Source organism: Euleptes europaea, chromosome 6 (assembly GCF_029931775.1).
Source record: "Euleptes europaea isolate rEulEur1 chromosome 6, rEulEur1.hap1, whole genome shotgun sequence".
In the NCBI taxonomy this organism is placed as follows: Eukaryota; Metazoa; Chordata; class Lepidosauria; order Squamata; family Sphaerodactylidae; genus Euleptes; species Euleptes europaea.
Window position 1 is genome coordinate 63455519 of NC_079317.1, and position 12707 is coordinate 63468225.

Sequence of the window (12707 nt, forward strand, 5' to 3'; positions counted from 1 at the left end):
GTAAAACATCCTGTTAATAATTAGTAAAGACACCAAGGGCTGTAGAGAATTTCAAATATAAATGGATACAAAACCTCTTAAACAGTATTTTTTATCTGATTCTCTTTTCTGCTTGTAACCAAAATACAAATAATTTTACATGAGTTCCTTTCCTCACTCTTTCTCCTGTTCCCCTTACCCTATGAAAACCATAGTAGGTTTAAAAAAAAAGAGAAAAAGGGTCTATGTTTTTAAAACACTTAGCCTGTAACCGTCTGTACTCTTATCTCACAGTCTATGTCTGAGTTGGTAATGATGTACTATGGATGGAGTGAGGTGGGTCAAACATGAATTACTGATGGATGAAAAGCCTATTATGGCTTCTTGCTACATACAATGCCTGGTGCAATTATGTGCGTTGCATTTTCATAGATAGGCTAAGACCAGAAGCAGGTTACAGTCTATGCAGGCACCAATTTAATTATGATGCAGAATGTCAATGTGTTTGGGACCCAGGCATGTGGAAGGTTTCTTGTCTTGGTGCTTATTTTACCAAACATTTATATAATTATTTTTATTGCAGGTCTCCCCAAAAGATGCTTTTTCCCTGAATAATAAAAATGATCCCCAAATCTTTGTTTCCCAATTTATCTTAGCACACCTTATTATAAGCAGAATAGCAAACAATGATTTTGTTGTCTTTAAACAAAAATAAAGGGGGGGGGGAAGGTGGAAGGTTGTGATCCTTAAGGAGAACGTCTTTCTTTTTTCATGAGTAAATGACACTGAATGGCACGGATTCGATTCTTTGCTGGTGCAAACTCGGGCTGGAGTTTCAGTGTTGATTCATACCACCCCATGGCCTTCTCAAATTCTTCCTGCAGGGATCATAGACAGAAAACAATCAGGGGCTGAAAAGACACAGGTTCCTAGCACAGTCTGCAGGTACAAGAAAAGCCTACTGAATTAACTACTGATTTAAGCTTTTGGCTATAATATTGAACTGCCTGCAAATTTATACATGTAAAAAGGGCATAGACAGGGGGAGCAAAAATTTTCCCCTTACCTCACTGCGGAAAGTTACTTCCATCTAAACCAATTAATTTCAATGGGGGGGGGGGAGAGAGAGAGAGAGAGAGAGAGAGAGATCTACACCAGTATGGACAAATTGCATAGGTAGTCATCACACAAATTAAATGATTCATGGGTATTTGTTTTTCAGCAGTTACAATGTCACAGAGGTGACATATGAACTGGGTCTAAGTTGTGGAATTGTACTTCAGGATTTCAAACGACAAAAAGAAGGATGGAAGTTGAGTATGGCTGGCTTGGATGGCACTTGCAAGGGAAAATTCTTAAGCCAGAATAATATGCAAAAATGTTTGGAGAAAGGGTAGTTGATCTGGCAGAGTGTTAGGTAAATTGAACTGTTTCATTTTTAAGGCTTTACAAAACAAAGAGTTGCCTAGTGCCTATAAACACTAGGAAAACTGGGAAAAGTTAAATCGTTCGACTTATTTATTAACCGGCATCTCAGTCTATAACTGGCTTCTAAAGTGGTTCACCATTATCAAAATATCACACAAATGACAAAGTTTTAAAAAATGTTTCTTAGGAAGGGGAGGGGGTCCTCAGCTGGGTCCAGGCTTGGTAGAAGGTGCCTGCCTTCCTGCCCTCCTCCAGATGATCCCTATGACGACATCTGGGAACCTATAGTTCCTTCATAGAGCTTCAGTCCATCTTAGCACTTCAATCTACAAAGATACCAATCTCTCCAGTTCTAAAAGCCCATAATTAGCTGCTAATGTCCTTGGGAGAATACAATTCCCAAGAATTTATCTTTAAAGATGTGAATAGGGTCCAGGGTATCATAAGACTCCTTCCCCCCATATAAACATTCATAAATGTTAAGATCTCTAATGAAAGGTTCTTGTTGTATATGCCCCACCACTTGAGGTAAGGTGAGTAGTTATTGGAGACATCACCTTCTGCAAGGTGGCTCCTGGCTTAGAGCACTCAACACTCTTTCCCTGGTAATATATATGTTGTGCCTTTTCTTAATGAGCGTTAGGTGAGGACACATTTATTCTCCCAGGAATTTGGCAATTACTCACCCTCTACCTTTGTCTGCTATTAAGTATTTTGCGAGCGTTTTCAAGGTTTCAAGGTTTTGGCTGCTTGCGTTTCACTGATGTTTTTACTCAGGTATGTAAATATTTTAATACTTCATATTCCGCCCCCCCCCCCAAACATACCAATAATGGTATCCAAAATCTTTTGAAACCATCTTGTGAAGTGCAACCCCTCAGAATACTAAGGTCTTTCCCCCTTTCCAGTCAGTTAGACTCTCAACTGCCCATCAGTGTTTCCCTCATGGAACATATTTGGTCCTCATCATATTGGTTCATCTTTGTTAATTTAAGAAGTGAAACCTGTATTCTTGAAAAGTCCCCTGTGTATGTAGACAGGCTTATCTTGTCTGTGGATGGCCTGGTTTGATTGGCATGGGAGCAAGTCACCTTACTGTTAGAGACAAGAAGCTGGGGGCCTGCAAGGAATCATGGGGGGGATATAAATTCGCTTCCTCCAAATAATCCCCCTCATACTGTCTATATAGAGGATTGAGCAAGCTAATTTTTTTCCTCTTCTGCCACCTTCTCCCTTTAGCTAACTCAGCTGATTTCAACGTTGTTTCCCTTTGGAGCATACTTAATCATCAGGTCATTTTTTAGATTTTGTTTTGCTCTGTAGTGGTTTCTACATACATGTAGAGCCCTCTAAATAGGGACATACTACTACCATTCTGTGGGCAGCCCTATTGTGCTGACTTTGTCATCCACATAGGAGCCAGACAGTTTATGACTAAATAGAATGTAGTATATGATGTAAACACCTTAGCCCACAATCCCAGGAGAAAGCATGTATATAAGGGAAACATCAAAGATTTGTACTGAAACATGGAAGGAGAAAACTAAAATGACTAAACTTATCTGGTTATGTCTATTGATTTTTCTAGTGCATGTTCTTAAAAATATGAAGCCTGTCTTCTGAAGAGGCAAGTTGCAGTGAATATCCACAAGTATCCCTATACTGATGTTTCCTTGTACAGCACAGGTAGTACAGGATTATAAGGCCAGGAAGTTTTCCACATTAATTTTTTTGTCTTTGTTCATTTACCTTTACTTGTTCTAGCTGGGTTGCTGCCCTGCTGATCTGAATACTTGTCAAGAACTTGTGCCCAGGTGGCACTTGCAGGGGGTGTATTTAAATAACCAGGCGCATTTCTTGCATATTACGGAAACACATGGCCAGAAGAACCACACGGGCAAAAAATCTTTAGGTGGACTCAGTGTGGTGTATAGCTATAAATGCTTGTAGATTATATCTATAATACAAAATGATTACTGTTCTAGAGTTAGCTGGCTGACGTAAACTATTAGGACTAGAGGAAAAATACAAAGGGAAGCTTCTTTCTAGCCTTAACTGCACTACTGAGCCCCGACTCCACCTCCAGATGTGGACTTTGTCCTCATTCTGAAACTCTGCTTGTCTGCAACTACAGACCTTCAGAGTGCTATAAAGGAAACTGAACCGTCGGCAGTGATTCCGCACTCACCATTGCTACATAGACATTAGCCAACGTGAAATGATTGACAACAAAGTGTGGGGCAATTTCGACTGCCATTGTTGCCACGATGATGGCATCATTCCAAAGTTTTGCATTGTGGAAGATGTTTGCTAGGCTTATGAGTGGCACGTCCTGAAAGAGAAGAAAAGTGGAATAAACCCAGTGGGTAGAATATGTAGCTTTAGCCGGAATCAGGACAATGACTGCCATGAAGACTACTGATAAGGCTGATTCTGGTTACGGGGAAGGGTCAACTTTCCTTTCATTACTTTGCCAATAGACATATTTTAAGTTATGATTACAAAAAAATATGCCAAATGTTTCGCTGTGAATTTTGTTCCAGTGTGATTACTGCTGTCTTCTTTAACTGACAGTATGTCAACAGAAGAACCACTTCAGTGCAGCATTTACTCAAACACAAGACTCATTTTTTTCTCCTGGTATGTCATTAAAAAAAGGGGGGCATCTTATATTTGCATACAAGTTACAGTTATGTCTAGCTATTTTTTATGCATGTATAACATTTTTAAAGGAGTTGTCTTACATTCAGGGTCATCCTCCTTTCAAGTAAATATTGTAATATGAATGGCTTCATCACTCATGGTAGGATGATAAATATTCCAACTTTTTGTTTAAATTGCAAAAAGAGTTTGATATACCGTATTTTCCGGCATATAAGACGACTGGGCGTATAAGACGACCCCCAACTTTTCCAGTTAAAATATAGAGTTTGGGATATATTCGCCGTATAAGACTACCCCTCTTCCAACGCACACCAAATAAAAATTTGCTGGGCCGGGGGGAGGCGGCGCCTGTTCCTGGAAGAGCCCCGCCTGGGGAGTTGGTCACATTCTTGGCCGCGCTGCAAGAGCGGAGCCAGACGCACCAACGCGCAGGTGGGGAGGGAGGCGGGGAGGGAGGGAGGCAGGGGGGCCCAAGGAGGAGGAGGAGAAGGAGCGCGCAGGCCGCCCGCCTGCATTCGCTCAGCCCCGAACCACCCTCAGTCTGGGCTGGAGCGTGGCGCGGCTGCAGTTGCGACACCAGAGCGGGTGGGCAGGAGCCAGGAGGCGGAGAAGGACGCGGGCCGCCCCAGCCCGGGCCAGCCAGCCACCTGCCTGCCTTGCGCCGCCGCCGGAGCGTGGCCGAGCGCTTCCCTCCGTGCGCCCCGGCGCGCCTGGTTCCGACTCCCAGCCGGGCAGCGAGCGCCCTCGCCGGCCTCGCCTCCCCTCCCTCCTCCGGCGGACATGGACAGAGTGGAGGCGGCTCCCCAGGCAGATTCCCCAGTCCGGCTCGGAATTCAGCACCCGCCCTATAAGACGACACCCCGCGTATAAGACGACCCCCGACTTTTGAGAAGATTTTCCTGGGTTAAAAAGTCGTCTTATACGCCGGAAAATACAGTACTTGAAATTTTAAGGTCAGCCTTTTATTCATGTATAGGTTTATGGCCCATTTTGCCTTTTGTAGTTGGGGCATCATTCAAATGAGGGCAGTAGACAGGCAAATGAGTAAAATGTAGCAGTAGACAGGCAAGTGAGTAAAATGTAGGGTTGGATCCAGACCTCTAATTGCGTAAGCAAAATGTCTTGTACGGGGAGGGGGGGAGTTTGCCGATGTTGTCCCCATGCTGCTATGGAGTGGCCCCCTGACTCTGGAGCAGTTCTGTCAAAGACAGGAGAGGGCTGCTTGAAGCTGCAGTGATGAACTGTGTGAGCGGATGTGAAGGGGCTGGATCCAACCCACAGTTTAGGACAATCTTGAAACTGTATTCAGGAATTTAGTCAGGTTAGAGGTGATCAAGAAGGGTGGAAATCAGCACATCTGGCTATGTACAAACTGAAAGCAGGGAATCACAAACATATCATATGTGACATGGGCAGTGTTACACACACCTTCATGTGATAGGGTGTATGATGCAAAGCTTGCCGGAGGCAGTCAATTGCTTTCTTCCCTTGACCTTTTACTCTCCAGTAGAGGGCTGCCATGCTGGAAAGGACCCAAGAGGTTTGATTCTATTGTGGCATATAGGAAGGAAAATAATGTTAATAATCATCTACTCTTCGATCCACATAATGGCCAACAAGATTTATTAAAATCTACAGTATATGTTTAAAATAACAAGAACTAATGAACATCAGAATAGACCACATCAACTAAAACAGCAGAAACTATCAGCAGTTTTTAATTAAAACACACTGTGAACTCCAAAGGCTCTATGAAGAAGGACAACCTCTGCCCCTCACTGAAAATCATCAAAGATGGAGCAAGACAACACAGAACTTCTTAGGTGCTGAACAATCTCAGTGAAACGGATGAGAAGACACGGTTCCATATAACTGTCCACTGCACTTTAGGCAGTGTTGGAAACATACCACAGGGCCTTCAAACAAATGTCGTATGGGAAGGATCATCTGCGTTAAACTGGAACCAGATCATTTCTTCCAAGCCCTTATTATTTTACTTCTTCTAAAAAGAGAATGTTGAAGAAGAAGAAGATATCCTTTCTTCATCTTAAGAGAGCCATTGCTGTGCAGCGGGTAGTGTCAGACCAGGATTTAGGAGAACCAAGTCGGAATACCTACTCTGCCATGGAAACATATTAGAGTGGTTGTTATGAGAAAAAAATGGAGGGGAGAAGCAGATGTCATCTGCTTAGGGTTAGAGAAAAGCAGGGTATAAATATGCTTGTTTTAACATTAGGGAACTGGAAAACTTAACTTCCCTACCTTGTATGAAAACAGATAGCTGTTGTTAATCATAATAAGTATCTGTGTGGGTCCTCTGACAGGAGTTTCAATGGTCAGGCAAAGTGGGTTGGATCCTATACTCCAGTCCATTAGCAGAACAGTCGTAAGACCCAACTTTGTATATCTCACTTAGTCAAAGATCTTTTTTGTTCAGCACAGCAATGCTGCCCCTCTGTGGCAATGTACAGCAGCTATTTAAAAATCTCTAAAGAGATCCATTCCCCATGAGGAGCCTTGAAAGAGTAGGGCAGGTTGGGGCAGGGTGAGGCAAGGATGGTCACCAGCCTGATTATTTTTCAAGAAGGCCAACAAGGACCTACACCCTCGAAAAAGGAGAGAGTCAACTTGGAAGATATCCAAGACCTTGGTACACCAGCAAAGGAAATGATACATGATAGTATAGGTGGTGATGGCCGAATGTGTTCTTATTTACTCTGATACAGAAGATGGCTGGACAATTCCCCCCTCCCCCCCAGTAAATAACTTTTGTTGTAACTCAGGGTGCTGTTTTCAAATGTATTCACATACCCTTATTCAACAAATTACAGACCCTATGTCCTCTCATATATAATGGCAGGATATATATATCCTGACCAAGAATACTGGCTTGTACCTGGCAGACTGCCAGTAGAAAACAACAGAAATCCCCTTAGATCTCTCTGAAATTATTCTTGGGATCATGGTGCCTGTGTAGACAAGCAAATATGGAAGTTGGGGAGCTATGCTGAAGAGAGGGGAAGGGGCAGCAGGCTGTTCACCTGAGTCCTACAGTCTCAGGAATAATCTCTCAGGGATTGGTGGTGAAAGATACTGCTGCAGTGGGAGGAGAGGAATGTGAGTAAAATCAACATTCTGGTGGAACTTACTGGATACAAGTCCCTATTTTGGTTACAACATCCTTGTATTGGATTTGAATAGAGAAGGTGAAATCACAGGGGTTCTCAGCAACTCTAACATTACTGATCTCATTACTGGGGTCATTCCAAAGGCTGAATCCAGCATTTTTTAGCAATCTTGTGAGACATTCTCAAGGTGTTTTTTTTTTTGGGGTGTGTGTGTGTGTCATGGATTCCAGAGGCCTTAATTAGTAAGGGCCTTTAGTTCTTGATGTATTTTACTCCATAAGAAACAAAGGTTATATTCTTTTAAAGATGTATTGAAATTAGTCATCTTCCATTTACTTCTGAACAAACAAGTCTCCCTAGCATAATAACTACAAAAATACTGAATTCAGTTATGGGTGATACCCTCATGGAAGAATGATTGACTGTGTATCCATGGGCCTCCTCCTATCTCAAAAGACACCAACTCCCTGGTACACTACGGAGCTGCAGACCATGAAATAAACAGGGAGACAGGGAGTTTGAGTAGAAATGACAAAAGACTTGTGCTAGTCTTTCTACAAAGTCCCCTTCTAGACCTCTGAGGTGCAGATGAAGGGGTGAGGAAATCTTTTCAACCACCTTTTTCTTAGTCAACTGCTTTCTGCAGAGCTCATTAGGGTGTTGACTTTTTTAAAAAATGCCAAGAGATCCTCCAGATGACGTGTCATCTTCTGCTTGTTGTGACAGTTTGTCTCAATTATTTGCTAACAACATTCCTCAGATCCTCTCCAGCCACATGCTATTTATAGCAGATATTGACCGAAGATGCTATAAGCATATGTTTGGTGCAACTGCTTGAATCACTTCAACCTGTTCACTATGGACACAGTGCTGGATGCATGCTAGGCAGAACTTGTTTTTTTTAAAAATTAATCAGGGTCTCTATGGACAGGGATGGAATTCTGTCATCTTTCAAAGAGGGGGCAGTTCTGTTTTTTTTGGAGGGGGGACCAGAGAGGTGGCCATGCCAGTCTGTTGGAGCAAAACAGAAGCCCAGAGGCACCCTAAACACTAATAACACGAATTTCCAGCATGTGCTTTCATGAGTATGAGCTTATTTTCTCATGGCATCTGAGGAAGTGACCTCTGGCTCATGAAAGCTCATGCTGGAATAAGTTTTGTTAGTCTTCAAGGTGCTGTTGGGTTTCCTTTTTGTTTTGGGGGAAGAAGCCATCCTTGAATAGGGATGGTCTGACTTGTTTTTATTATTTACTTTTCTGGAGAATGTTATTGAATAACTTCAGGTATATTCATCTTTTTCTGACAGGCTTCTACCCTGTTTATGGTACTAAGATAGCTTTGTACTCTAATTTGTATCTAGAGACCAACAGGAGAAATACTTCCCTGTTTGCTATTTAGAGCATTTTATCTTGTTCTCACTATTTACTTTCTCCACCCCATGGATAAATTTCTAAATCTCTATTCCATCCCCCTTATTTTCCTAAACTAAAAGGCCCCACACTCTTTAGCTTTTCCTCATAGGGAAGGTGCTCCAACCTCAGGATAATTTGGGTTGCTTTGTTTCTGTACCCTTTCCTCCTATGGCTCTTTGGTCTCCTAAAATGACAGGTCTCATGACAAACTCTCACTATCAAGTTCTAGGACATGTAAACAATCCAGACCAGTTAAGCTATCCTCAGTGTAAAAAGATATCTGTTCACCTTATGTGGAAAAGGTCCCCTCTGAGGGATCATTTCAGCACTCCTCACTTTTATATTTTATATTGAGGCCTCATTGCCCCTGGCAATAGGACACCTCTAGCAGGTCTCTGAAACTCACATCTACAAGCCTCTCTCAGCTTCTCCAGGTCACTGATCTTAGCCTTAAGAGTATAAATTTGTTTCCTGAGATCCAGGAGCTCATTACATTGACCCCACCCCGGCAGCTCTGCCCATCAGACCGAAAGTCACACACACAACACATGGTGCTGTACTTGAATCAGGACCACAAGCTGTAGACTTTGGAGGAATTTCTTAATAAAATGACAGCACTGAAGATACTTGCAGGATACTGAAATGGCCCGATACTGATGTTATTAGGAAAGGGATAGTTAGGAAAAGGCTTGAAAATAAAATGGCCAGTATTGCAATGCCTGTGATGCATCCATATTTGGGATAGCATGAGCAGTTCAGAACTATTGTAGAGCTGGGAAAAGTGCAGAAAAGGGCACCCACACTTAAGAAGCGACTGGAGCAAGGCTAAGAAATGTGGGGCTTTTCAGCATTAAAAAAAAAGACTGCTAACGGGGGGTATGACAGAGATTTACAACATTCTACACAGTGGGGAGAAAATGAACAGAGAGGATCTTTTCTTCCTCTTCCATCATACTAGAACTCTTGAGTTGGAATTCAATAATAGAAACCAAACGGTTAATTATTCTTGCTGCTTGATACAGGGATGATGGTTAGATTCCCAGAATATCACAAAAGTTCAAAAGGGAATATATTCACAATTCAGTGTACCGAAGAGATTTAATGGATTGCGCCACCTGCTGAAGGCAGGTGTACACGTTAACTTTACAGTGTGCAAAAAGCTGGAAGCACACAGGAGGTTTTCTGCAGCAGCATAGCCATGCCAGCAAGGGATCCAGTGGTAGAGCAAAGATGCCTCACATGATGAAGAAATGGGGACTGATAGCACACAGCGTATCTGCACTGGGATGTCCTTGTATGGAAAGAGTTTACAATGAATGTCTCATGGAGTACATATCTGTTTATTTAAAACACGCACACGCTGCCTCTTCAGACGCTTGCTCAAGGTGATTCGTAAAATAAAACAAGATAAAATCTTAAAAACATAAATTAAAAAATTAAAAAACCCAGCTAATAAAAACCCAGAGCAAAAAACATCTAGCAGTCCTCAGGCTAGAAACAGATTGTAAAAAACAGTTAAAAGAGCAAACCCTTAAGTTAAAAGCCTGTGTGACAAGAAATGGTTTGGCCTGGTGCTTAAAAGAGCACAGGGTAGACGCCAGGTGAGATTTAGGAGTGGAGATAACACTAGAAGATACCTGTGGATTACTTCAGATAGCAAGCAAAGAGAAGTCCTGCATTCAGCACCGACTTGCTCTGTAACAGGGGGGGTTACCGCACTTTGTATTCCCAGCGATGTATTGAGAGTTTGAAAATGTTATAAAAAACATCGCTTTAAAGGGGTTTTTGGATACCACGGCTTATAAATGGTTGGAAGACGTCTTCACAGCTAAAGGGGCCAAACAAAGTGCGAACAGTATTTTTTATAACATTTTCAAACTCTTAATACATCACTGGGAATACAAGTGCGGTAACCCCCAGGTTTTGAGACATTACAGATGACAGAGCAGGTTGCTCTCCAACTAAAATCAGAACAATCAAATCTTGCATTGCCCTCCATTCTTACCTTTTCTAAAACCTTGGCTATTCGAGTACCAACTTGTTCTAAAGATTGTGGTGGGTAATGGTCTTTTCCAAGATTCTGTAACACCTAAGATGGGAAAAAAAGGAACCCCCCTCAGAAAAAGTTACTAGCAAATTAACTCAGTGGCTTTAACAATCTGTATCCTCCCTTTTGATCGTGCCTGTCTTCCAGTACAGAGCTCATGCATTTATCAACTGGCTTTCCTGTATGTTAAAAATGCAACTAGATAATAGTCAAATACAAAGACTTTGATAGATCACAATGGGTAGCCGCGTTAGTCTGTTTGTAGCAGTAGAAAAGAGCAAGAGTCCAGTAGCACCTTGAAGACTAACACAATTTCTGGCAGGGTATGAGCTTTCATGAGTCACAGCTCACTTCTGAAGATTCTGTTAGTCTTTAAGATGCTACTGAACTCTTGCTATTTCTACTGGTAAAGTATGCTGTATTGAATACAACAATGCTATACACTGCACTATGTATCAGAGTACTACAAAATCTGGTAAAATGTTACAATGTCCATATTTCAATTGCAGAACAGAAAGCTGATTCTCTTCATGATTACCCGTGGACCACCAGGATGGGTACTCCAGGGATCAACCCTCTGACCAAGTTTAGGTTCCTCCCTTTGGCCCTTAACATGGCTCTGCTTCCTGCCCAGTGCAGCCTTATTCTGCTGTCATTTCTTACCTGCAAACAATTTTGCTAATATCTACATAACGTCACTGGTATTGATCTTCAAGATTATAACATCTCAATAATATAATGCAGATGTTTAAGAAATATAGGCATGGTACAGTAAAAAATCCTTTATACTTATATACAGATGTAAATATAAGTTTAACGACTAACCCTAAATGGATTACATGGTGATATAAGAAACAAAGTTGAATAGATGATAGAAATAAAAACTGTCTGATTAGGATAAAATAAGGCACATTTGGTAACATGTTATGTTAACTGTAATTTAGGTAGGTACAGTATGTCTTATTTTGTTTGTATGTTATGTATTTGTAACTGTACGTTTAAAAGAAAATTTATTGAATGAATAGATTATAAAATCTGAACCAATATCTAGAGATCCCCTCCCTCCCCACTGCTTAACAACACGTACATATTGGTAACAGGTTTTGCTACCTTATCCCTGGACAGACACCGATGGTGAAACTAGCCCAATGAATGAAGCAATGAACCCCATAGCAAGGATGGAAGTAGGAGAAGGAAACGACTTTCTATTGTGTTTGGGAGGTGGTAAAAAGGCAGTCTGATATCTAAGCTGATTATTGGTGTGTCTGTTTTGATGAGCTACTTGAATATTGCTGGGGGGAGGAGAGAAGAAACGATGGTGCAACAAGGCTAGCTCATTCAGAACTTCTGATCCTCTCATCCCTGAGCAACTTCTTCCACCTTTGCATGGGCACACTATTTCCCATGGCATACGAGGCACCAGCCCACCACCTGCACTAAAATAAAAAGCAGGGATGGTATTTTTAGTGCATTCTCATTCATCAGCTTCCTGAGCGGCTCTTTTTAATGCTGAAGTACGAGCTGGGAGGGCAGGTCTCACTCTTGTTGATGCAACTGTATGCCTTAATCCAGTAGGAAGCAATCGATCAACATCTACTTCATAGATAACGCTCAGTTAATCACTGCTAGCCGTAGGCAGTGTTTCCCAGAGGGAAGGATCTCCATGTACCGAGCCCGCATGACAGTACAAGTACCTCTTTCAGCTGACTCTCTCCGGTGTAATGAAGGCTCGCTCGATTGGCAACACCCTGAAGGTGATCCAAGGTATGCATGCTGGCAGGGAGGTTGGCATTGCAGACAGGCTCCATGGCTGGCTCTTGAAGCTGAGTGGCAAAATCTATGTGATCTGTAATACTACAGATGAAAGGAAGCCTGAATCAGAAACTAAGTCTTCAGAGGAGGAGGCTGAGGGACAGAAATTCAAATGCAGCGACAGATTTTCTACTAGACATTTCATGCCTGTGCTCTTAGGGATGGATTCAAGGTATCTTTAACTGATGTGCATCAAAAGATCCAGGGCTGAAAAGCACATCTGTTCTGCACCAGCAC

The 12707-nt window shown here is 42.1% G+C and overlaps 1 protein-coding gene across 3 annotated transcripts in view; it reads right to left on the reverse strand.

Moving 5' to 3' along the window:
- Window positions 1–220: 220 nt before the first annotated feature.
- The window catches only part of TTC17 (tetratricopeptide repeat domain 17), an 86081-nt gene continuing 73594 nt past the window's right edge, over window positions 221–12707 (reverse strand). Inside the window, exons 21-25 of one of the 3 annotated variants that reach the window (XM_056850787.1) lie at window positions 12353–12512; window positions 10617–10700; window positions 5500–5619; window positions 3596–3739; window positions 221–857 (exon numbers count right to left, since the gene is read on the reverse strand). In XM_056850787.1, the coding sequence (XP_056706765.1) occupies window positions 726–857; window positions 3596–3739; window positions 5500–5619; window positions 10617–10700; window positions 12353–12512 (640 nt within the window). In that variant the 3' untranslated portion in view covers window positions 221–725. The remainder of the gene's footprint in view (window positions 858–3595; window positions 3740–5499; window positions 5620–10616; window positions 10701–12352; window positions 12513–12707) is intronic. The other 2 variants (XM_056850788.1, XM_056850789.1) reach the window with 2 other exon arrangements.